The 27,158-nt window shown below is 40.3% G+C and overlaps 1 protein-coding gene across 3 annotated transcripts in view; it reads right to left on the bottom strand.

The window, feature by feature from the left end:
* Window positions 1-813: 813 nt before the first annotated feature.
* NISCH (nischarin) overlaps window positions 814-27,158 on the bottom strand; it is a 95,130-nt gene continuing 68,785 nt past the window's right edge. For 2 of the 3 annotated variants that reach the window (XM_045023356.1, XM_045023358.1), the window contains 13 exons: window positions 22,799-22,867; window positions 22,104-22,289; window positions 21,740-21,868; window positions 21,070-21,183; window positions 19,710-19,818; window positions 13,893-14,014; window positions 12,412-12,467; window positions 10,514-11,842; window positions 9,827-10,001; window positions 7,875-8,028; window positions 6,239-6,367; window positions 3,675-3,836; window positions 814-2,231 (listed from right to left, as the gene is read on the bottom strand). In XM_045023356.1, the coding sequence (XP_044879291.1) occupies window positions 1,603-2,231; window positions 3,675-3,836; window positions 6,239-6,367; window positions 7,875-8,028; window positions 9,827-10,001; window positions 10,514-11,842; window positions 12,412-12,467; window positions 13,893-14,014; window positions 19,710-19,818; window positions 21,070-21,183; window positions 21,740-21,868; window positions 22,104-22,289; window positions 22,799-22,867 (3,363 nt within the window). In that variant the 3' untranslated portion in view covers window positions 814-1,602. Of the gene's footprint in view, window positions 2,232-3,674; window positions 3,837-6,238; window positions 6,368-7,874; window positions 8,029-9,826; window positions 10,002-10,513; window positions 11,843-12,411; window positions 12,468-13,892; window positions 14,015-19,701; window positions 19,819-21,069; window positions 21,184-21,739; window positions 21,869-22,103; window positions 22,290-22,798; window positions 22,868-27,158 lie in introns of all 3 variants that reach the window. The other variant, XM_045023357.1, reaches the window with a different exon arrangement.

Raw genomic sequence — 27,158 nt, forward strand, 5'->3', positions numbered from 1 at the left:
TTGGTTATTCACGCTTTTGTCATCTCAGCTGAACTATGGCACTTCAATATACCTGGGAATGAAGCCTTCAGTGCTTAGGAAGCTCCAGATGGGGTACACATTTCCACAGCAACATGGGCTACTGCAAATACATCAAACCGGTCCTCTGCTCCCTGGCTTCCCACACGATATCGCATTGATACAAGGTCTCGGGCATTATCTTCAAGGCACTCAATGATCTGGACCCAGGATATCTACAAGATCGAATGAAGCTCTGATATGAAGATTGTGGTTGACAACTTTGCTCCTCTAGCACAATGGAACTTTCTACAGTAAGGGCAAAGCTCATCTGTTCAGGAGAGTGCAGCTTTCTTGGGGCCTGGTCCAAGGCTGCAGAATGAACTCCCGCAGGAACTAAGGACCAGCACAAACCTCAACACCTTCCCGCTAAGTGCAAGGCACACCTTTGATCTTTCCTTTTCCAACATAAACGTATAGCAACGTGTGCGTATATAATACAAAATATTCCAAAACAAAATTCTCCCCCTGCCATTAGATAGATGCTAGTAAAGTTAAGGCCCTACAGGAAAGCGCTCAGATACTACAATGATGAGGGGGATATAAAAATGTATACAAAACAATCTTGCTATAAATCAGAAGCACTTACTTACAATCATCACCAGAACAGTTATTTATACTTCTAGAGTTAGGGACAGAGACTCAGTTGATCTAAACTGGCATAAGCTCTATAGCAGTCACTGCAGCTACGCTGCTTTATACAATCTTGCAAATGCTTGAAATAATCTGTGTGAATAAAGATATACAGAAAACAAGTCAAGTAAACAAACTGTCAAATTTCACTTTATTTGTATTGAGAAAGTAGGCAACAAACAACACTTGGTACTCAGAGGTGCAAATTTACCATTATTTGCTGGCAAAATGTTAGTCTATCAATGCTGGGCACTCCATTTCCATGACAGTAGCAAACTGATTTAATCATTTTACAAATCTATAATGAAAGAGTGCCACAGAACTATAATTTCAGATGAAAATGTAACATTTAATTGTGGTTTCTCCAGGTGACTTTTGCCACTAGGTTCATGATTAGCAGCAAACAATTAAATTTGACCTCAAAAAGACAAAATGTCAAAGTGTTTGTTGTCATTAAATAATAAGTGTTAGCAGCATACCCAATAAAATACATCTTGTACAAATACCATTGCACTTTTAACGTCACAAGCATTTTTCTTACCATTATTTACACAGTATAGTTTGTATAGAACAGCTAGACTGATATATATTGAAAAATAGTGGAAATGTTAATAGTCCTAGACAACATCTAGTGTTGACTCCTTTTGTTCCATACAGTTTCCCAGGATGCTTCATGAAAATTGTGTACGTATACCATTGCATAAAAATAGAATTTACAAAAAGCTTTTTTCTCAGTTAACACTTCAGAAGCTTATACTGTATTACTATATTAAATTGTTCACTGCACAAGGGAACCATAATGACAGTAGAGTCGAGCATCAGCCTCTGATTAAGTTTTCAGATAATACCAAAGTCCTACTTATTCAAGTACTGTTCTTTATTTCACATTCCAATCACTTAGCTGTGCGACAATTATCCAGTCAGTTCCAAAGGCAGCTCCCGACCACATAAGATCTCCCACTGTCTTGCAAGCAGTGATATTAGTTTCTCACGGCTTTCTGCACTTGGGATAAAGATATACCACTGGATCTCTCTATTCCCACTGCCTTTATGTTTAGCATTTAACTTTGGGGCACTGAAAGTATCTCCAAAGTGATCCAGCATTAGGTTCTGCATGAGATCTTGGTTCTGAACGTCATCAAACACAAACGTGAGGGCCTGTGGATATGTCTGATAGCCCATAAGCACTCTGTCTAAATCACGGATTCGTCTTCCATCTGTGAGTTGATATTTGTCTCTCTTTGGTGGTTCCTTTGCAAATTCAGGTAGCGGGTAACTGATATAATCCTCATTGAAAAGGAACAAATCCGAACTGGTTAAAATGAGTGTTTTAGGCTGAAGTGAACTATTGGCTTGAGCAGTTTCTTCTGTATGATTCACTTGAAATGCCAACACATACAGAAGGATATTTAGAGACTGGAGGTTAGCCAAACTGTACATCTTCTCTGCCACTAGAAAAGCAAGGTCCCCAATTTCCTCTTCACTGGGATATATAAACTTTACTCTACTAGAGTGAATCAGTTCATAATTCTCCATTTTTCCTGCAAGCACAAATATACATGAATTTTACTTTACATTCAGTATTACACAATACTTCCCTGATGCATGTGGCTAAACATTAGATCCTTTGACAGTTTGTTGCAGCTGGAACAACTCAAGTTTAGCCATTATTTATGCACAGTTTTTATTTGTATAAAATACGTGAATAATTTATTTGGATTGCATGTCCTTAACTGGATTTCTCATCTGCCTCTTGCATCGTCAACCATTTTCAGTTCCAATTAAATAATCTTTATTAGTGGTGGTGACGTAAGAGGCAGAAAAAAATAGCTGGATTCTCAGACCATAGATAATATTTGTCTTGCTAGTAGTTGGAGACAAATCAAGTTTTGAGTTCTAAACGGATTGAATCCAGTATGGAATCATTGAGAACACAAATATGAAATCCCTTATTATTGCTATAGCAGATGAACAGACATCTTTAAATGGTCCCTCTGAAAAGAACTCTCTCACAAGTTGTGTGTTATGTCTAATGTCACATCATGATGTGCACACCACTCCCTAAGGAGCAAGCTCCTGCAGTAGGAGGATTCGCTGCTTCTGGTCTACCATAAATGGCTGTAAGTAAAATGTTTTAGGCCAGACTTAAGCAATGATTTCCTTAAAAGCTTTCTTAAAATAATCACAAGCACCATCAAAAAATTCAGCTTTATTTAGAGAACCTTCTGCTAAGTTTAGAAATCTAGCCAAAAGCAGAGTTATCACTGTGCATTTTAATAGCTGAAGGTACAAATTTAACACATTTTAAAAATCCCTTAAATCTTCTCTAATCTGTCATTGTTACTGGTCCACGAACGTACAACCTTTAGAGACCAAAAAAGTCTCTCTCCTGCAGAAGTTAAGAGACTGTTCCTTAAAGAGCGCTAAGTTACAAGTCTAACCTATAAATACAAGCTACAGCTGTAGATGGCCCAAAAGATTATGTAAGGGATGTAATTTATTGGATTCTATAAAAGGAGAATTATATCATCATATTGCCTCCCCCTGTGCAAATGTATTAGAAATTAAACATTTCTGTTCAGACAGGAAAGTCTAGGATAAACTCACACAGGACTTCAAGTGGAAGTGGAACTGAGTTAATAGGAAGCAGACAATCAATGCATAAAATCTTTTACTTTTGGATTTTTAAAAAATACACATTACACAGTATTCGATATATACTAGAAGAGGGCCTCATCCTCCCTGATTGAATAACCTCGATATCTCTAGACTGATTCTTGCCTGCATATTTATATCTGCCTCTGGAAATTTCCACCACATGAGTCTGACGAAGTGGGTATTCACCCATGAAAGCTTATGCTCCAATACTTCTGTTAGTCTATAAGGTGCCACATGACTCTGTTGCTTTTTACAGATCCAGACTAACACGGCTACCCCTCTAGTATTTGATATACTAACCTAAGAGTGTAGAATGGACCATTTACCTGTATTTTTATTCCCAAATTCAGAGTAGAAATCCTTATCTACTGGTTCTGGTGAAGGTGTGCGTGCCAGCAATGACAGCACTGCCATGAGGTGCTGTATAAAGGCATGAGTACTGTAACTGTCTCTGGTTAGGCAGGTTACTATATGATCTGCAGAATGTCCTGGAGAAGACAGAATATAAGCCAGTTACATATCTATTTGTAGCTTTACTACAATTTCAGCAGACGTTCATTCACCACCATAGAATATTTCCTGTAATGACGGATTTGAGATGTCTTTATTTGGTTAACTAGTTAGAACTGATCCTCTGACCAAAAGATAAGGGACCCTCCCAGACCTACTGAAAGATTAGAGCATGTACTTTCATAAGGTACTTTATTTTGGAACACTGGATATGAACATTTCTGAATGTAGATATTTAACTCCATAACTGTTCATTACTTTGAAAATTTACCTTCAAAAGAAAACAAATTTCTGAAAATATTTTAATTACAGATGTTAAAAGTGAACTAAGTTAAAGGAAAAACTCCTCCTGCTTTTCCAGTTCAATTTGTGCACTTACACTTTGATAAGGTCACCTACAGCATCACCTTTTTATGGTCAGTTTCCTCATTAGGATCTTTGCCACGGCAGAGAGGATATAACAATGGACATACTGGGTCAGACCAATGATTCATCTAGCCCAGTATCCTGTCTACCGATAGCAGCCAATGCCAGGTGCTTCAGAGGAAATGAACAAACAGTGCAATTACTGAGTGATCAATGCCATCATTTAGTCCAACATCTGGTAGTCAGAGGCAAGTTGTAATACTTGAACTCGTATATTAAAGTCACTAGATTTCAAGGTGACAGAATCCCTTTAAAAAAGTATAAGGACTGGGTTTCAGTCTTAAAGTCTCCCATAAACTTTGCCGTACAAATTATACCTTCAATTGCAATCTTCACATGACAGGGAAAGCTAAGAACAGAGTTGACAGCTGTATCCCTAACTTTGGATTTCTTTGTTTTGTTGGGTCTCAGGTCAACTTGAAATTTATTTTTTATATTTTAATTAAATATCTGGCCTTACTGATTAAAAGTACTATATAAGACATAGATGATATTATTCTCTGATGGGGTTTGTTTTTAGGAGAGCTAAGCTAGTAGTTATATTATGTTCCCAAAAAAAGCAGAGGTAAAATTTTCAAAAGCTTCTAGGCTACTAAGTCACTTGAATCCCTTTGACTTTCATTGAGATTTAGCCATTTAAGTACCTATATCACTCTTCAAAATGGGACAGGTTCTTTTGCAAATGTTACCCTAGACCAGCTAGAAGTTTAGTGTCTACTTTTGCTGGAGGTCTCTGTTAGCATCACATCACTGAGACATGAAAATAGGACATACCATGCAATTTTAAAAATTGGTTAAAAGGATGGAATAGAGGCTTCAAGGCATAAACATTTACAATAATTTCTGGAAGCCAAAAGAAAAATTATAATGGGAAATGACATTTAATGAGTGACTACGATAAATTCACATTAAAAATGGAAGGTGCTACAAATTCTTAAGAATGAAAGACTAGGGAAGAATAGTTTATATTTCCCTTGTTTACTAGCCTTATGTATCTGGGAAGCATGTTCAAACAAACTGGCAGAATGGTCTCTTGGCAAGAGACACTAACTCTCATAATGGAGTAAGAGTCAGGGGATATTTGCATCTATTTCAAAATATGGTGGGAAATCTCAATTTGTGTGCAACTAGATTAAAGAACTGGATGAGCTCTACTCAGCAAACCTGCCAAATAAACCATTAAAACATAACTTACTTATATTCAGTGTTTAGAGTTCATTACTATCTCCATTTCTGCCCATTCAAGTCTTGAGGCAATAGCCAAATATCATTAAACCATCATAAAATCATTTTCTGCTTTTTGCTTGAATGAAGCTACAGCCACAGATTCAATAAGCACCATCATTTTGTAGTAGTTCATGGTTATCTGCCTACACATCTCAATGGCAGAGGCACTTGTGGTGAAACACTTCCACTAATGCATCACAACAAGGCTACAAGTTTCAAGTTTCAACCCACTATGCACACAAATCAAGAAAAACACTCAACATGCAGAGCACATTTTCATTCACTGATCACTTAATCCTTTGAGTGCACTATGGTGTACACATGCATACTTTAAATTCAAATCTTTATCAAACTGCAAAAAGATATGAAACATTCAATTGGAAATGTTCACTCCTGCGTTCCTTGAATGTTTTACACAAGGCTGAAGTGACTATTTTCCCCACATTTTATTTCGCTTTAGGCGAGGAAAGTGTAAAATTTCACACCCCAAAATTATTAATTGGGCAACATAAGCCACTGGAACTGGACAGTCTTTTCAGCCACGCTTATTTATATAGTGGCACCAGTGTGACATCATAAATGTTAACATATTGGAAATGTGTTAATTATAAAAAGACAGCAGGATAACATGGTGCTCCATATCAAGAGTGAAGTGAAGACAGGGATGAAATCAAGATGACAGTAGTATCTGCAACTAGAAAAATCTACAGCATAAAATGTTACTCACCAGTAATTCGAAAATACTGATCAAAAAGTCCAACATTTACTGATTGCAGATCGTTAAGTTTTAGCACAAAGCAGCAAGAGAGGTGGAAAGAGCTATTTTCAAAATCTGAGTTTTCTTGATTCCAAAAGTCTAATGAACGAAGAATATAGTATGATAAAGAGCAAGTCACAAAAAGGAAGAATAATAAATTTAGACTACAAACAATTACATTCAGATCCTAGAGTGATCTATATTAAAAATTAAATTATAAATTTCTCCACTGTTGTGCTTGAAACAAACCCTTGAAAAGCATTTTTCTTTAATGACTACTCATTTAATATTGGAAGCTTTCTTTATGCAGATACATTCCAAAAATTCAGAAACGAGAGATGATACTGCATTCAGTGAAATATCCACCCCCCCCCCATCACCATCTATGAGGATGATATAACTTGCTTTCAGACTTTCTTAGAGTTCAAAGTATATCACAAAGGCACAGGACCCCTAAACACATGGACACAGGCTGCACTCAAAGGCAGAAACTAGTCCTAAGATACCACACTTTATGAATGGTGGCTAATAGCTTTCTTGGGGCAAACTACAGCGCTGAACCTCATCTCTGGTAGTATACCTGAAAAAAGAATCTGGCCCAAAACGCACATGCCAGAGTAAACAGAGGAATGTTAAGAGGAAAGAGGTTTATGAAGAAGTCTTATTCTTGCCCAAACCAGAAGAAACCCATCCACCACACGTGCCACTGATCTACAATGAGCCACAGTATCATCGTGCTGGGAAATCTCTACTTGTGCGCAACTAGATTAAAGAGTTGGATGATCTCTACTCAGCAACCATGCCAGATAAGCTATTAAAACATAACCTACTTATATTCAGTGTTTAGAGTTTGTTACTTTCTCCATTTCTGCCCATTTTTTGGTGGAACATGTACTTTGCCTTCTGAAGATGAGCACATTTAAGGAATGGCTTATACATAATCAAAATAAAATTAGGCAACCTCAATCTAAAAATATTAAGCCTCGCTCCTGAGAAGACAATGTGGTAAACAGCTAGTGCGGACTGGGAGACCCAGTATCAAAAGCAATTGAGGTGTTTTGCTCCTCGAACTGGCAAATATTGCTGACAGCATGTCACATTCTCAGGGCCACACTGTGCCCATGAACCATATGCAACTCTCACTGACAAGTAGTCAATAAGTTACTCACATGACAGAGGGGCACAATACAACCCTTAGGCCTGTCGCACATTACTGCTGGCAATGGAATGGCATTTCAATTGCGTAGAAGATGCTGGGGATTGCTAAGTAACATCAGAAAGAAGCATGCACGGACGTCATGGAGAAGGGGCTATTTGAGGTGCAGTGCTGGATGAAGACCCAAAACCCTTATTGCAAGGTAAAGCCCCAGGCACACATGCATGCTGCAAAGGGCAAGCCTGGAAAAACCCATGATGGGATGTTTAGAGTCCTGCTTTGAGTAGGAGGTTGGACTAGATGATCTCCTGAGGTCTCTTCCAACCCTAATAATCTATGATTCTATGAGCACCTTGAATATAAAGGAAGAAGAGTGTGACAATAGAGGCTCACTTACCAATTAACCCTGCAACTTTATTAGAGATTCAAAATTAACCCTTTTTGTCTTACCCAACTGATGCTCATTAGTATGAGTTACAGAATCATCCAACAGAAAGTAAATAGCTTTTGTTGAGAGCATCACACAAGCCGTCACTTCTGTGTCAGGAGTTTTATAAAATAAAACAGAAGACCACATAAGATGTCTCAGCTCTTCGTTTTCCACCTGCAAGACAAATTATATTGCTTGATTTTGCATGTCTTCACCTCTGACTTGTTAGAAGCAGCTTTTGGGAACTGCTTTCCTGGTAAACCAATGCAAAACTAACATATGAACACAGAAGTGTGATAATGTTTTCCCCAAAGTTGCTGAGTGCAGCTGTATCGAAAGAGTTGTCCATGAAACTGTTCTAGTGTGTATGAGATTAAGAATTGGTGACAGGAAGTTTTTATTGTGGTCTAGCCTACCACACTACTCGATTCCAAGATTCACAGAGTTGATGAGGAACTACTTAAAAAAATCTAAAACCAGAAAACCTGGCAGAGTTATGCCCACAAAATCTAGTTAAGGAGCTTCTGTAAGTAAAAGTAAAGTTCACGATGCCTGCCATATCTCAAAGAGCAACACAAACCTTCAAATACTGCTGAGGAGATAAGTTTCAAGCAGCTTTATGAAAAAAGGAGGAAGCATGACTAGCAATTACCTCAGACACATGTTATACTGGGAAGTAGAATTAGAATGCATTTTACTATATTAATTTACTGCCATAGTTTCTTAGATGTTATGCCCAGAACACTTGATATCTGTTGAAACTACGCTAATGATTTTTCCAAATTCAGTAAAACCAAATTGAGTTCACAAATCCTTCATCCAACATTTGCCACAATATTGCTGTTTCAATTTCCTAAATCAGGGTTTCTGGGCCTCACTTTGAAAATATTTCAGATTGTGATGATTCCCCTGCCCCAAAGTGATAGCAAATTACTATACATATTCAGAGGAGCACACTTATGGTATTGCCACCCTTACTTCTGTGCTGCTGTTGTATCTCCCTTCCCCCTTCAGCTCCTTCTTCCCCCAGCAATATTTTTTGTGATCTTGCAACCTCCCTACTATAGCCTTGTGACCCCCTTTTGGGTCGGGACCCATAGTCTAAGAAACACTGTTCTAAACCATTATTTTAACAGCTCCTAATTTGATCTCATTCCATAAAAAGTCTGTAGGTTCTCAACTAAAACCATTGTCGAAGACTTATGAACTGCAGAATTGAGTATCATGTAGACTGAGTACGTTCTACTGAAAGTCTGGTTAACTGCACTTTAAAAAATTAGGGAAAAAATTCTTTGGTGTTCACTGCAAGTTTGAATAGCTTTTCAACTGACATTTTCATTCTGATCATAGTGAGTTTTCTTTCAAACTACAGCAAAATGACTTAAGATAAGAGTTGTATTTTCAAGCTGGATATCCAACCCATTAACATCCCAACTAATATTTGCTTGGGTATCAGATATTGGATTTGTCAACTCAGAGGGCGCTAGTCTTTTTGCAATTGTAATAGCTATGCCTATGTAATTCTGTATTTATACACAAGCATCACCTAAGAAGCCCTAAGACACTCTTCCAGTGAAATCTGAATGGCACGCAACTAAATTCCCTCAAAGCCCATCCTACCAATTGTTTGTAACTTTCTTAACTCTTACTGAAAAAAAAAAAGCTGCATCCTTGGAGAAACACTGTTTTCAAGACAAATATGCCATTAATTTAGGTACCGATCCTGTACTGAGGACCTTGTGGCCAGACCCGGAGCTTTGTAGGGCCCCAACAACATTTGTGAGACTCAGAACAGGGGTTCACTCAATTGGAAGCAGTTACAGGGTTGGGGTCTTGATCAGTAAATTCCAGATTTAGGAGTATCTATTATGTTCTGGGTTTAAGTTTGAACAAGAAAGGTTTTTAAATACATTTCTAGTTTTAAAAGGTTGATGGTAGCCTGCATAAAGTGTCCCTAATTTGCACACAATACCTCAGCAACGCTGTTATGGAAAAACTCCACAATCGCATTTCCTTTTAGCCCAGCCACATACTGAAGAGATGAAGATATTGGAAGATAAGCTGGAATTTGGTTATCTTCCGTAATTTTCTGCATCAGAAATTCAGATGGATATAAAGATGATAGCGTCAAACAAGGCTTGCAAAAGCTAGGAGGCAGAAGAGACCAAGAAACATCAGGTCAGAATGCACACACAAAAACTGTAACTAACAAGTAGAGATGCAGAGTTTTTTCCCCACATAAGCAACATTCATACTTTAAAGTCCATTCTGTAGTTCATAACAGAGATTTGTGGGTTTAGTAGCAGCATATTATATTTTGTTTCAATGGAGTTCCTGTTCACTACGTAAATTATTTTACTTTAACACCTCTGTTGTTTGCTTTCCTTCTACTAGGTTTCAGGCAAAATGCAAAGCTTCCTTTCACAAGAGCATACAATAGGTTGTAAACATAAAGCTGAGCAGCAGGTATGAACTGTCAACTGATATTGTATAACCCTGTATCCAGAGTGAAAGGATAGACACTACAAGTACTAGGGGCCTGATTCTCATACACCCAGGTCCTGCCGCACTGTTAAACTTAAGTTTCCAGTAACACTGTGCTGGTTAGGCCACGTTAATTTCAATGCTGCAGGGTATGTATTTTAAGGGAGTCAATTACCCTGCTGTCTGGCTGTGTCTGTTTTTTGAATCCAAGAGGTGATTTCTTACTGATTCCAAACTGTTGGAAGCTTTCAAAATAACTATAGTTTTAACATTCTGCAGAAGTGTCCTCAAAAGACTGTAGATTCTTAGAAAATGGAATTTTTCATGAGGTAGAACAAATACTGCTGTAACAAATTTGTGTCCAATGAGTAACTCTAGCACATGTCCATCTGAAAATGACCCTTTCTGCTGTATGGGATGATTGGTCGGATGCAACACAACAGAAGCCAGTGGAATCCTGCTCAGCTTGAATACATTTCTTGCATCTTCTGAGTCTATACATTTAGATGGCACTACATTAAAATCAACCTTTACTATGTGCAAATGCTGGGGTGTCAGAAATATCCAACAAGGATGGAATGCATAGTGACTCTGTTCAGCAGATTTATACAATGTGGAATAAAGTGCAGAACACAAGGCATGGTCAGACCATACTCTGTTATCATCCACTGATTCTGGTAGATGGAAGGCTTTTTGAACATCAGTTTTATTGCTGTAAACAAGGTAAGTTGGGAAGCAACCTTTTATCTCCATGCCATCTGGTGAAATGTGATAAAATCCCATCAGTTGGTAGACAAATTCTTGCAAGCTTGCTTTGCCACAGTACAACGTGGAACTTGAAAACAGGGATGTGCAGCTTTGAGAGCAACATGTTTGTAAACAGGAATAGAAGTCCTGAAGATTTTGGGAGTCCGAAACGACAAACAGGCAGTTGTCATTATTTCTCACCTTGAGGGTTAAACATATTTCTGGCATGAGAAAGCCAAACTCTGTAAGATCTGTATATGGAAAGCACAGTGCTAGTTTCAAGGCAGCTGGGATATGTTGGCAGTTGCCTTTTGGATCTTGATGAGGAATCTCAAACACAGCTACTACACTATCAGTCAAAACCAAACAAGAGGCAAACTGCCTGACTCCTCCTTTATGAACCTGAATAGAAAAACTCCAGAGAACTTTGACTATGTCTATGCTCTCAGCTCTTGTGCTATCTGGAGCTGGTGCGGCAATATCTGACGTAGCATTGAACTCGAAAGTCCGGTCTCCAAGTCCCATTTCAAAATAGCCATCTTCATTATCTGTGACACTGGAATCACTCACAGGGCTCTCTTTGTTTTCTATTTCAGTAGAGGAAGGAGGTGATCTCTGCAAAGCCTGTGCTATCAAGGTGGAGAGGTGCTGGATAAAATCCTGGTTGGTGGCAGTGTATGACATACAGGTAAAAGGCAAGATGATGGTGTAACGAGGGTCAGGCAATGCACCATGTTCTTCATCTGAATGGTCCAAACTTCAGAAACAGAAAAAAACAAGAGTGTAAGGTTGAGTTTAAGAGGAATCATATCTATCCAAGACCTTTTCTACTGTGTATCAAGACTGATTCTCAAGCCTATACAATCACTTCAAGAGAAAGTGTAACAGTGTAGTTTGTACAGAATCTGTGATCTTCAGCCAACTATTTCAAACACAAGACTGGTATAACTTAACCCTTAGAGCACTGACAAGTACACAGAGTTCACTTATCTTCTCTTCCTCATTCCTAATAAATTTAATCACCAAACATGCAATGATAGTTTAATCAGTATTAAAGCAGGATGGCACCTTGTCATCTGACCACTTCACTATACAGCCACTGAGGCAGTTGTGAACTTTCAAATACATCCCACAGTTCAAAAGAGAACTCTGATGAAATTTCATGAAGAAATTTTCAAGATGAGAAAAATAGGGCCAGAGTTCCAGAAACGGGAACATGTTCTGCTTTAAAGGCCAGGACTGTGTCCAGAGACGCACACAGTATCCAGAGACATTAGCCAACTACTATAAGCAAATTTATATTAGAAGTTAGTCATTTTATCTCACCAAATGTGATGACCTCTTCCATATTCTTTTGATAAGTCCAACAGAGAAATAGGCACCTAAGGAGAAGAAAGGAAGGTCAGGGAGCTGCCATGTTGTATTTAACAAACAGAAGTGTCATACAAACTTCAGTAAACATGGGTTTAGTCATAGAACAATATTAATCAACATAGGGTTCTTGAGCTGTTTACAGTCTGTCAGATCAACAAGTGTTTGAATCCAAAGGTCTGGCTGGTATGCCTCTTGCACTACTTGGTAATTAATTTTCACCTAAAGGACCTCATTAGAGGACCTTAAAATATTTTGCCAACATTACTTCAGCAGCCTGAACACCTCATGAGGTAGGCAGAAATTGAACCAGGAACAGAACCTATTTCCCCACCTGTAAAATGGTTATTTACCTACCTCACTGGGTTGTTTTGAGACTGCGTAAGAAAAGCAGTTTGAGATCTTTGGATGAAGGATGCTATGCCATGCAAAACTTTACTGCAGATGGGTAAAGGGAGGCATAGAGAGATAGAGTAATCTTCAACAAGTCACTTTAAGCCAGTGGCAAATCAAAGGTGCCAGCTGACTCAGCCCCCTACTCAGGAATGCTCCCAACATTGCTTAACAAATGCAAGTAGCTTAAAACTAATGAAGTAATGGTAAAGGAGCCATCAGGAACCTGGAGTCTGGATGGGGAAAACTGAAACCACTCTGAATTTTCCCTATCAGCACCAAAGAGAAACTTTTCCCACCCAGCAGCAAGTAGATAGCTATTCCCCCCCCCCCCCCCCCGCCCATCCATCCTACCTTCAAGCAACAAGACAGAAGCAGCAGAGAGAGAGGGGAAGCCCCATCCTGCAATCTTAGCAGCTAGGTGGATGTTAGTGACAGTGATGTGATACTGACATTATGTCAATATGTCATGGCACTGAACTGCAACATCACAATGCAAGTACCATGAAGCAAGCTCAGGACACTACACTCCTGTTCTCTGCAACTCCATACACTACTTGAGTGGTTCTAAAATATTAGAAGGTGGACCAAGCCCTCTAGCGCTACAGAAGAGTTACGTTCAGTTCAGGTGGAAGAAAACTCCTGAAAGTCAGCATTAAGTGTCCACGGGACCGAAAGTGTCAGTTACTGTAAATTAGGTCTTTAGTTCTTAGTCCATTAGAGCTGGACAGGTAGTGGCTTTGCCTTTAGCCCTCAGATATCTTGCTTAAAAGTTGAAAACTGATTTTATACCCAATTTATTATAAAAGTTCAGAGTAAAATATTTAGTTTCAGTACTTTACAAACTGAAACCTCTTAATAATTGATAAGTAATTTGGGGCTAACTCTGCTTTGCCCCATTACAACAGATCACATAGTACAGAAATAATCAGATTAACAGGAAAATTCTGCTGTGGATTATTTTAACAAAGTTTTTGCTCCAAGAAAAAACAAATTAAAACCATTTTTAAACAGAAGACACATGGGAAGAGAATTGCAGTTACCTGATTTCTGTATCTAGAGTCTAGTATTTCAGAGCATCTCTGGGTAACTGTATGGTCTGTAGGAGTCGAACTACTGGATGGCGATAAAATGCTAGCTAGGGCTGTTTTTCTACAAATTATTTCTAGAACAAATACAGATAGCTCTTAAAGAATGTTAAAACAAAACCAAAACACATTATTTAACTGCAAGTGTATGACAAGTATTCTTAAAATATCTAAGCAAAACTTGACAAGTGGTCATTAATACAGTAGAGGATAGTTTCATACAATAGATTGTACCAATCAAAGGAAGTCTGTTTATATGTTGAATTTAAGTCTTACTATGGAGGCATCAGCAGCTGCACTGAGATCTGCACTTAGCCCTGGTCTACACTACGAGTTTAGGTTGAATTTAGCAGCATTAGATCGATTTAACCCTGCACCCATCCATACGACAAAGCCATTTTTGTCAATTTAAAGGGCTCTTAAAATCGATTTCTGCACTCCTCCCCGACGAGGGAATTTGGGGTAGTGTGGATGCAATTCGATTGTATTGGCTATCCCAATCTGGGAGCTATCCCAGAGTGCTCCATTGTGACTGCTCTGGACAGCACTCTCAACTCAGATGCACTGGCCAGGTAGACAGGAAAAGCTCCGGGAACTTTTGACTTTCATTTCCTGTTTGGCCAGCGTGGCAAGCTGATCAGCACAGGTGACCAAAAGAGCTCCAGCATGGACCGAATGGGAGGTACTGGATCTGATCGCTGTGTGGGGAGAAGAATCCGTGCAGCAGGCAAGCGGAGAATCCCTTCTCCCCGGCAGCCAGGAACTGTTCAGCACCCTGGAGCCAATACCCTCCCAAAGTGGGCTCCTGGACCATGAAGCCAGAGAAGGCACCTCTGGTGAGTATGCCTTTGTAAATATAATACAGAGTTTAAAAGCATGTTTAATGTTTAATTTGCCCTGAAGACTTGGGATGCATTCACGGCCAGTATAGCTACTGGAAAAGTCTGTTAACGTGTCTGGGGATAGAGCAGAAATCCTCCAGGGACATCACCAAGATGCTCTCCTAGAGGTACTCTAAAAGCCTTTGCCAACGCGGTGGGTGGAGGCCCATTCATGCTGAGCTGTTCATGTTTGGCTGAGAGAGTTCTTCCCTGATACTAGCCATGCGGTGGGGGTGGGGTGAAGCACATGTGCTGTGTAATGTGAATCGCTTGATTCAGTGTGAAATAGTCTTCCCTTTGTTCTCTAAAATGTATCTTTTTAAATATTACTCTCCCTTTTTTCCTCCCACAGCTGCAAATGTTTCTACGCCTCTCCCAATTATCTCCATCCCAGAGGCTAATGAGCCTAATGTAGGAGCAAACTGACATACTCAGGCGTCTGGTGGAGCTGCAGGAAAGGCAGCAGGAGTACAGATCACCGCTGCAGTCCCTGTATAACCGCCTGCCCTCCTGCCCAAGTTCCATATCCTCCTCACCCAGATGCCCAAGAACGCGCGGGGTGGGGGGGTGGGAAGAGGAGGAAGAGGCTACAGGCACCCAGCCACTCCAACCCAGAGGATTGCCCAAGCAACAGAAAGCTGGCATTCAATAAGTTTTGAACTGTAGTGTGGCGTTGTCCTTCCCTCCTCCCCTCATCCACCACCCCACCCGGTGCTTCCCTCCTCACCCCCCCCCCTCCTCCAGGACTACCTTGCAAGTTTTCCCCTCTATTTGTGTGATGAATTAATAAAGAATGCATGATTTTGAAACAATGACTTTATTGCCTCTGAAAGCAGTGATCGAAAGGGGGAGGTTGGTTAGCTTACAGGGAAGTAGAGTCAACCCAGGGGGCGGGTTTTCATCAAGGAGAAACAAACAGAACTGTCACACTGTAATCGGCTGCCAAGCGATTTGCCTCAAACTCCCACCCCACCATAAATGTCTCCCCCTTACTCTCACAGATATTGTGGAGCACACAGCAAGCAGCAACAACAATGGGAAAACTGGTTTCACTGTGGTCTAACCTAGTCAGTAAACTGCGCCAGCAAACTTTTAAACGTCCAAATGCACATTCTTCCACCATTCTGCCCTTGCTCAGCCTATAGTTGAATTGCTCCTTACTACTGTCCAGGATGCCTGTGTATGACTTCATGTGCCATGGCATTAAGGGGTAGGCTGGGTCCCCAAGGATAACTATAGGCATTTCAACATCCCCAAAGGTAATTCAACTGTGAGGGCTGTTCTCATCTTGGTATTCTTGCGCTTCAGGGCAGGGGAAAGCAAGTCACAAAGTTCCATGAAAGTGCCCTTATGCATTAGTAAGTTTCGCAGCCACTGGGAATCATCCCAGACCTGCAACACTATGCGGTCCCACCAGTCTGTGCTTGTTTCCTGGGCCCAGAATCGGCATTCCATGGCATGAACCTGCCCCATTACCACCATGATGTCCAAACTGCCAGGACCTGTGCTTTGAGAGAAGTCTGTGTCCATGTCCTCATCACTATTGTGATTGTGCTGTTGTCACCTCCTCGCCTGCTTTTGCAAGCTCTGCACATAATGCAGGATAATGCACGACGTGTTTACAACGCTCACAACAGCAGAGGTGAGCTGAGCAGGCTCCATGCTTGCCATGGTATGGCGTCTGCAGGAGAGCAGAGTTTCAGCGGAAGTGGTGGATGACGACTGGATGCCACGAGAATAGATATTTATAAAGAACAACAAGAGGACCTGCGAGGTGGATTCATGGCACCAGGAGAGCAGAGTTGCAGCGGAAGCGGTGGTTGGATGATGACGGTTAGCAGTCCTACTGCACTGTCTGCTGAAAGCAGTATGGCGTCTGCACAGAAAAAGGGCATGAAATGATTGTCTGCTGTTGCTTTCACAGATGGAAGGGAAACAGATGACATGTACCCAAAACTACCCGCGACAATGTTTTTGACCCATCGGGAGCTCAACCCAAAATTCCAATGGGCGGCTGAGACTGCGGGAACTGTGGGATAGTTACCCACAGTGCAATGCTCCGAAAGTTGACGCTAGCCTCGGTACTGTGGATGCACTCCGCCGATTTAATGTGCTTAGCGGGGACACACACAATCGACTGTATAAAATCGCTTCCTAAAAAAAATCTACTTCTATAAATTCACCTAATTTCGTAGTGTAGACATACCCTTAGAGGGCTTTCAAACAAATGATTGAATTTAGCCTCCACATTTGGTACAATAAACTCAGTAGTAATTTGAATAATGTATTTTAAACATTTATTGGCTGGTACAGCAAAACTGAAAAATGCAGTGCTTCCTTTGCGATTCTCTCTCACATCTTTATGTTCTACTAGTTTACAGCTACAAAATCTCACCAAATCCAAAACCTTCACATACACACATACTCAGATAGCTGAAATGTGGCTGGTATCCAAAATACTAATCCTAAACCGTTATTTTACCTGATTCAGAATAGCTGATTTGAGTTACACAAGGATTAGCTGTCCAAACTACATTGCCTGAGTGTGTATAAGCAAGGGTTGTATGGGAAGCTCTATGTAATATTAATAGTGTTTATTCACATGATATAGTGGATCAATTTTTCAATGCTACCAATGATAAGGATTGTTTTATATCAGCACTTCATATAAATACTTGTAATTAATTATTAGAAACAAATGGACCATCTATTGATATTGTAATTCTTGATGTGAAGTATAGGACTTGCACAGAAGTTATGGATGCAACTTTTTAGATCGGCTTTAAAAAGATCATAAAGTCAAATCAAATATTCTTTCCCAACTCAGATGAAAAAAGTTATTTCCTCAGGGGAAACACTGCTTTAACTATGTAGGGAACAAAAGTAGCTAAGAGGCCGCTAAAGCATTATTTCTGGTATATTGTTTCCTATCTAGCTACTTACATCTCTCCCGTAAGCAATTTACTGCAACATTTAATGTGATTAATATATCATGGAAACAGGTGTTGTCTTGAAAGACAGCAAAGAATACAGCTCATAAAAGCAATGTGTCAGGGACTGCAGTTCAGTTCTTGGTAGTAACAAGCTTAACAGTGAAACTGATAATTAGATTGCATATTTCAAAATTTCTACCTAGAATTCTTAAAATCAAGTGAGATTTTAAAATATCCCCTTTCTAGATGCCCAAATACTTACAATTATTAAGTCTTATAAACTGATCTCAATAGTAGCCAGCTGTGTTATTGGACTTCTTTTCCAACTTTTTTTTTTAATTTTAGCCTTTCACATCTTGTTACTAAAACAACTTACTAAAGATTTAAGGTAAATGAATTTTAATCCTTTCACTATCTTTCTTGCAGCAAATTTCTACAAGATGACTGAGCACTTCAGTCAATAAGTCCACAATTTAACATACTCCTAATCATTTACAATAACAGGAAAAAGAATAAGCCTAAATATTTCCCAGAAATTTTTTAATTCCAATTTTTGTCAGCTATTTCCCACCTTCCTTTTACTTCTTCATGGATGCCCATCTAAAGCTACATGTTGATGTATTATAACAAAAACTCCACTCTTAAGCAATGACCTAGAATATTGAATAATTTAGTACATGGAAAAGCAATTACAGAATCAAAATACCTAACACAAATTAAGTAGCAGCTGTCCAGAGTTTAGAAAAATTGACTGCATTTAATCTGTAGATTACAAAAGAAATCTAAAATAGATTGAAAGGTTAGGTGAAGTACATAAAACGGTAACCGAGTCTGCTTTGATGTGTCGATTCCTATATTGGTCACATACAAATAATCATGTGAGTGCTATCATAACAATCTTTGCCTTCTCATAGAAGATGAAGGTTGGGGAAACCTCATGAGATTTTGCAGAAATGTTGGTAACATCTTATTCTTTCCCAGAATGGGAGCACGAGCTTTGGACACTTCCACCTCCCTCACCCGGAATAAAATGTTTACAGGAAAAGGGTCAACTGCTTCCCATCCCAACCCATACAATTGACGTACTCCCTTGTTTGCAATACCATCTTAAGGAATAAGAAATGGTCTTAACCCCTACCATTTGTTTCCATTTAATCATTTTCTGTGTTTCTAACTCAACTGAAGCCAAAAAAGCTCAGTGATGTTCACTTATCCTCAGTCATGCATCAACATTCCTGTAAATCAGCAGGAATGAGCACAGCTCTATAAATAGTGTTAATGGCTGCTGCAAAAGCAGTACACAGAGCACAAAGCCTTTTTGTGTATGCCACATTTATGCAGTGGGTTTGTTTTTATGAACATCTGACAGAAGGATTTTGGCACAATGGGTATACTGAGATCACAGGGTTAGAATCAGTGTGATAGCCCTCAAGTTAATATTGTTACTACTGATGTTTTTCTCTGCTCCCCTTCTTTTTCTACCTTCTTTCAGGTTTCCTGACTTAACTGTGTCTCTTGACAAAAAGCAATATGGGAACTACCACCACATCAATTCCCTCTTAATATCCCAAAACCAAACAGGGAAGAAAAGCCATTTTAAAGCATTGCTGTACATAAAGGTTTGCCATTAGGGCACTAGAGATTTATCTACATTAGGAAAAGCTGGATGTGTAGTCCTCCACCAGTGGTTTGAGCAGGATTAGATACAGTGGTAAAAAGATTTGCACCAGGTTTATACTACAGCTACCACAGTTAACACCACCAGAGGAAAACTATAGGTCAGAATTTTGCCAATATAAATATAGCTTAGATGTCTGGGACAGTACCCGTTTGCCTTTACGCTTCAACTGATGCTGACAAAGCCCCATATTTAGTATATAAACTTCATGTATATCAATGCAGCCTAGAAAAACAGGACCAAGAGGCCCAACCCAGCAGCACGATACATACATGATTACCTTGGCTGGAGCTGACAGGACGAGGCAGAGAAGAAGAGGAAGGATGAACAGTAAGAGAAGAACAGTTTGATTTGGAGCTGGCAGCAGTGAGCCTGGAGTCCTCACTGATCTAATAAAGAAAGTATGTAGTGGTTAAAGAAACAAGAATCTAGCACCACTGAAACATACAGAGCAAATATTAGATCCAAGAACTCAAACAAATCCACATAATCACATGGCTTGTTTTCTGTGAAAGCTCAGCTGTCATGAACAATTTTCAGTTCACATCCATTAAAGTCTATATTTTATTTTCTGTTACAGTGAAATCCTGTTATAAGGGTCCATTTTAGAAAATGCCATTTTGATTATACTGATAATATTAACCAGTTGTTATATCTAGACTGATGGAACAGTGCATTTCACAAGTCAGATGAGTGACTAAAAGAACAGAGCAACTTCTGCTAGTTCTTCTAATGCCAACTCTGGACAGTCTGGTTATACCTGGCCTCACAGTCACAGTCAAAAGTGCAAACCTGAAACATACTTTAACTACAGGTGAGAGGTACTCAGGATATGTCTACGCTACAAGAGATGGGTGTGCTGCCCCTGCTCATGTACACATTTGCACTAGCTCTCACTGAGTACAAATGGCAGTGTAGCAGCAGTAGCTTAGGTAGCAGAAGCACAGCTGAGATGTGCCACGTACAAAAGAGTCAAACTGGTGGGTAGTCACTCTGCTGCTGCCAATGCTACCACAGGTACACTTCTATTTATACTTGCACTAGCTCAATGAGAACAAGTCTGAGTATGTGTACCCGCAGAGGTGGGGCAGTTTCGCCTGATTTTGTTTCTCCAACAATAAAAAAAAAAAATTCAAAGAAATCCCCACCAGTGCCAAAAGGGAGGGACTTTTAGAAAATTATTTTAATACTTTACTGCATAACCAGTGGAAATTGTTTTTAATGATCATCTTTGAATGGACTTTACAACTTGTAATATGGACCAGCATAGCTGTGCTTCTCATCAAGTTAGCCACTCTGTATATTGTGAAGTCATTCTATCTATCCCTCCTTCTCCCCATCTGCCAGACCACCACAGAAAGGAAGACATAGAAGACATTACTGAAGTTAAAGGAACAGAACAGGAAAAATGTGCAAAATTGCTGCATTTAAAGTGCATCAGACATTAAACAAGCAAGCAAAGCATGTTTTGTAGAAGTTGTTATAATATAGATACTTCATTAGAAGCCAAATAGATCCAAGAGTAATTTGAGATATTATTTAACATCTACAAGTCTTTTTATTTTCCCCAAGCACCACATTGTTCATGTTTTACCTTACATGGTTTCTAGCCCCTGATCCTCTCCCTCTTAAAAACTCACCTTCTTATCAGAGTTATTCAGTTTGTACTTAACCTCCTTTGCTTTTTGAATAGCTTTCAACACTTCTACAGTGTCGAGTTCCTTTTCTGTGGTACTGATATTATCCAAACAGACCTGAAGAAAATCCATAAAGACAAATTGCTTGGTTAAGCCTCAGTAGCAATACTGAAAGAATGATGCACTGATTGAAGCAAGACACTGCCGCTATTTTAAGAATGACCACTGACTGTTTACACTAATACAAACATTTAAAATAATCTGGTACCATAATGACAAACTAAGTACATCTGTAGGGTTACTTTTCATGGAAAACCAGACCTCCCCACCCTAACGCCCAAAGGACTGAGACATGTTTTAATGTAAGTTCAAAAGTGCCAGAAAGGCTATTTTCATGCCTTTGTAGCAAAAACTGTGTTCAAATGTAAATGTGGTGCTTCTCTACCAGACGAGGTTAAGTTTTCTTCCCATAACTGACCTTGTCAAGAGTAAGTTGGTTTCATTCTCTAAAATAGAAAACATCTACAACACATAGTAAACATTTAAGGGAATTTTTGCAAATTTAACAGCTGTGCAAAAAAAGCTGAACTAGCCACTTGTTTTCTCTACAGATTTTTAGAAAATAAAAAGATTGTTAGGTACTGAATTCAAATAAAAATTCCACGTGGCTTACCTCTGAGGCTCTGTCCCCAAATTGGGCTAGCACTTTGGTCCTGTAATCAGGAATGATGCTCAAAGGATTGTTGGATAAGACCACCTTTTCTAAACATGGAAGGCTTCCTATATTTCTTATTTCGTCAATCTGAAAGTATTTGCATATAAATATAAGTGTCACTCAAATTTGCATTCTTTGAATGTGAGCATATGTGTAAATGTGTAGACTAAAGTATATGGTGTATACAACAGGAAAACTATAATAATGCCACAAGCACAAAAATCTAGTATATCTGTATTTTAACTTTGAAACCAATTCTCCATAATCTGAAGGACAATTTGTTAAAGTTAATTTTATTGTTGCAATGAAGCTAATCATTTACCTGATCTATTTTGTTGCTGCTAAGATCCAGGTTGACTAGCGAGTACAGTTTGTTAAGGCCACATAGCCTTTCCAGAAGGTTTCCTGCTAAATTCAGAGTTTTGATGTTCCCAAGTTTTGTATGAACTCCTTCCAGTGATGTAAGTTTGTTGTAGGATAGGTCCAGATGAATGAGGTTGTAAAGATGCTGCAACACCAGAACACAACAGCAACATCACATACCAATTCAATCAAATTAAACAACATCTATTGGAGACATTGTGCTAAGGCTCACCCCAGCTGTGTGCAAGATTACATTGCACACTAGCCAGCATTGCTAAAAAATTGTGTATGCTATCATTCATCCACATGGGCCCATGTAGGGAGGGAGAGATCCCCCTGGCTCAGTTCTACAGACCCACATTGCCTTCACTGCCAGCTGGTTGCTATGCAAAGTGATAAGAACTGCAGGGGAGCTGGTGAAACAAGAAAAAACACAGGAGAGGGAAAATGGAGGACTGAAAGTAGTATATGGTGGAGCATGGACATGGAGGGAGCCACCCCAAATTGTTTTTAATAATGTCAGAATGTAATCTTTACAGTTCATGCACTATTCATGAGAAAGGCAGCCAATACCAGAGTCCAAACGAAGCAGCTCTGTGCTCTCACATCCCAAGACTTTGGAGACAAAAGTGAATCCTCAATAATGTCACTGACCTGTAAATTCTCTACTAGCGACACATCATTGTGACTCAATTCTAGGAATTCAATCTTCGGAATTAGTTTCTGGAAGAAAAGAAATGGTTTTATGCGGTAAAATGCCCTTTTGCGTCTGTCAATCAGCCCACATTTGCGAGGCTGTCAGCTGATTAATGATGAAAAAAGGCATATTTCTATGTCCTGAGTCTCTAAAGTAAAAAGAACAAAAACAAAAAACAATCACTCACTCACACAATATGGTAATTCAGCAATCTAAGTGGCACCATGCACTTCTTGAAAAAAACATTAGCTCTACTTTGAGAAGTGAGGTCAAGTTCTACTTTGAAATTCTGGCTTCATACTCTGACTAATGGTCTGTCTCCCAATTAAGCCATTCATTACAGCCCAAATTCATTTGAGATGTTTCACCTTAGTAGCGATGGATATTTGGGTTATGCAGCAATCCGGATAAAGCTAAAAATTGCAAGAGTCAGCTCGAGAGAAGGCTTTGGAGTCTTCAGCCATGGGATGTTGTTCCGGGAAGGATTGCTAGGAATAGATGGGATCCACCTAACGAAGAGAGGGAAGAACATCTTTGCAGACACACTTGCTAACCTAGTGAGGAGGGCTTTAAACTAGGTTCACCGGGGGATGGTGACCTAAACCCAGAGGTAAGTGGGGGAGTGGGATACTGGGAGGAAACACAAGGAGGAGGGTACAAGACGGGAAGCATCCTGATTCATACTAGTTATTTTAGGTGCATGTACAAACACAAGAAGCCTTGGAAACAAGCAGGAAGAATTGGAAGTCCTGCCACAATCAAGGAACTATGACGTGATTGGAATAACAGAAACTTGGTGGGGCAGTTCACATGACTGGAGCACTGTCATGGATGAAGATAAACAGTTCAGGAAGGACAGGTACGGGAGGAAAGGTGGAGGAGTTGCCTTGTATTTAAGAGAGTGGTATGATTGCTCAGAGCTCCAGTTTGAAACTGGAGAAAAGCCCGTTGAGAGTCTTTGGTTTAACTTTAGAGGCGAGAGCAACAAGGGTGATGTCGTGGTTGGCATGTGCTATAGGTCACCCGATCAGAAGGATGAGGTAGATGAGGTTTTCTTCGGACAACTAACTGAAGTTTCCAGATCACAGGCCCCAGTACTAATGGGGGACTTCAATCACCCTGACATCTGCTGGGAGAGCAATACAGCAATGCACAGACAATCCAGGAAGTTTTTGGAGAGTGTTGGGGACAACTTCCTGGTACAAGTGCTGGAGCAACCGACTAGGGCTCATGCTCCTCTTGACCTGCTGATTACAAACAGGGAAGAATTGGTAGGGGAAGTAGAAGTGGGTGGCAACCTAGACAGCAGTGACCATGAGATGGTTGAGTTCAGGATCCTCACAAAAGGAAGAAAGGAGAGTAGCAAAATATGGACCCTGGACTTTAGAAAACCAGACAAACTCCCTTAGGGAACTGATGGGCAGGATCCCCTTGGGAAGCTAATATGAGGGGGCAAGGAGTCCAGGAGAGCTGGGTGTATTTTAAAGAAGCCTTATTGAGGGTGCAGGAACAAATCATCCTGAAGTGCAGAAAGAATAGCTGACCAGTTCGGCTTAACAGTGAAATCTTCAGTGAGCTTAAACTCAAAAAGGAAGCTTACGAGAAGTGGAAATTTGGACAGATGACTAGGAAGGAGTATAAAAATACTGCTAGAGCATGCAGGGGTGTAATCAGGAAGGCCAAGGGACAAATGGAGTTGCAGCTAGCAAGAGATGTGAAGGATAGCAAGAAGGGTTTCTAAAGGTACATTAGTATCAAGGTGGTCAGGGAAAGTGTGGGACCCTTACTGAATGGAGGAGGCAACATAGTGACAGATGATGTGGAAAAAGCTGAAGTACTCACAGACATGGTCAGCTCCTAGACTGCTGCTCTGGGCAACACAGTATGGGGAGGAGCTGAGCAGCCCTCAGTGGTGAAAGAACAGGTTAAGGGCTATCTAGAAAAGCCGGACGTGCACAAGTCCATGGGTCCAGATCTAATGCATCCCAGGGTGCTGAGGGAGTTGGCTGATGTGACTGCAGAGCCATTGGTCATTATCTTTGAAAATTCATGGCAATAGGGGGAGGTCCCAGATGATTGGGAAAAGGCAGATATAGTGCCCATATTTTAAAAAGGGAAGAAAGAGAATCCGGGGAACTACAGACTGGTCAGCCTCACTTCAGTTCCCGGCAAAATCATTGCGCAGGTCCTCAAGGAATCCATTCTGAAGCACTTGGAGGAGAGGAAGGTGATCAGGAACAGTCAACATGGATTTACTAAGGGCAAGTCATGCCTGACCAACCTGATTGCCTTCTATGATGAGATAACTGGCTCTGTGGATATGGGGAAAGTGGTGGATGTGATGTATCTTGACCTTAGCAAAGCTTTTGATAGAGTCTCCCATAGTATTCTTGCCAGCAAGTTAAAAAAGTATGGATTGGACGAGTGGACTATAAGGTGGATAGAAAGCTGGCTAGATTGTTGGGCTCAACGGGTAGTGATCAATGGCTCGATGTCCAGTTGGCAGCCAGTATCAAGTGGGGCCAGTTTTGTTCAACATCTTTATCAATGATCTGGATGATGGGATTAATTGCACCCTCAGCAAGTTCGCAGATGACACTAAGCTGAGGGGAGAGGTAGATAGGCTGGAGGGTAGGGATAGGGTCCAGAGTGACCAATACAAATTGGAGGATTGGGCCAAAAGAAATCTGATGAGGTTCAACAAGGACAAGTGCAGAGTCCTGCACTTCGGAAAGAAGAATCCCATGCACTGCTACATGCTGGGGACCGACTGGCTACGCAGCAGTTCTGCAGAAAAGGACCTGGGGATTACAGTGGACGAGACGCTGGATATGAGTCGGTAGCGTGCCAAGAAGGCCAATGGCATATTGGGCTGTATTAGTAGGAGCATTGCTAGCAGATCAAGGGAAGTGATTATTTCCCTCTATTCGGCACTGGTGAGGCCACACATGGAGTAATGTGTCCAGTTTTGGTCCCCCCCACTACAGAAAGTATGTGGACAAATTGGAGAGAGTCCACCGGAGGGCAATGAAAATGATTAGGGGGCCTGGGCACATGACTTACGAGGAGAGGCTGAGGGAACTCAGCTTGTTTAGTCTGCAGAAGAGAAGAGTGAGGGGGGATTTGACAGCAGCCTTCAACTACCTGAAGGGGGGTTCCAAAGAGGACAGGGCTAGGCTGTTCTCAGTGACAGTAGATGACAGAACAAGAAGCAATGGTCTCAAGTTGCACTGGGGGGAGGTCTAGGTTGGATATTAGGAAACACTATTTCACTAGGAGAGTGGTGAAGCACTGAAATGGGTTACCTAGGGAGGTGGTGGAATCTCCATCCTTAGAGGTTTTTAAGGCCTGGCTTGACAAAGCCTTGGCTGGGATGATTTAGTTGGGGTTGATCCTGCTTTGAGCAGGGGACTGGACTAGATGACCTCCTGAGGTCTCCTCCAGCCCTAATATTCTATGAATCTGATTATGTCTACAATTCATGCACCAACTTAATACCTCAAGGAAACATTTATAGGCCACAATAAACTCTAGATTCCATTTAGACCCTTGCCTTCAAACTTATTCATACTGCAGAATTAAAGTCTATATTACTGATTCTCATTCAGAGTCTTGGTGTTATACTGCCTGCATTATATCCTTCTTTTGGTTTTGATCTCCCTAAAGATCCGTCTTTGCTAACACTGAAGGGAGGAAGAAATGCATTGTGGTTAAGGTCCTGGACTTGGATCCAGGATATCCAGATTCTTTTCTGCCTATGTCACAGACTTCATGACCTTGGACAAATCACTTACTCTGTGTTCCAGTTATCCATCTGAGTTATGAGGATAACTACTTCCCTGTCTCACACATGGGTTGCGAGGAAAAAGGTGTTAGTGTTTGTGAGGCACACAGACGACATAGCGGTGACAGCTATAAAAAACCCATAGTTTACTTAATTATCTTTAATTTGGGAACTGCAGAAGCAGCATGGAAAGGAAAACAAAGGAAGCAATGTCTTGACTGAATACTAAGGATGTGGTTTTCATGTTTGGAAGACTTTTCATAGTGAGTCATTGTCAACTGTGTTACTCTAACTGGTGGGGTTCAAGGCTGCCTTTAAACACCAATAAGGTCTGTAACATACAGTAAATTCTATCCCTGAACGGGATTTTGTTTTATATAATTGGGTTAAGAATAAAACTGGTTTGAAGCATAAAAGTTTCAGAAGATGTACAGCATTCAACTAATCATATACACAAAATGCTGCATACAGACACTGCATTTACCCCTGCCCTTGCTTTGCCTGAGGGCAGAAACTACTGAAATTAAACAAAC

The sequence above is a fragment of the Mauremys mutica genome, chromosome 7, assembly GCF_020497125.1.
Source record: "Mauremys mutica isolate MM-2020 ecotype Southern chromosome 7, ASM2049712v1, whole genome shotgun sequence".
NCBI lineage: Eukaryota > Metazoa > Chordata > Testudines > Geoemydidae > Mauremys > Mauremys mutica.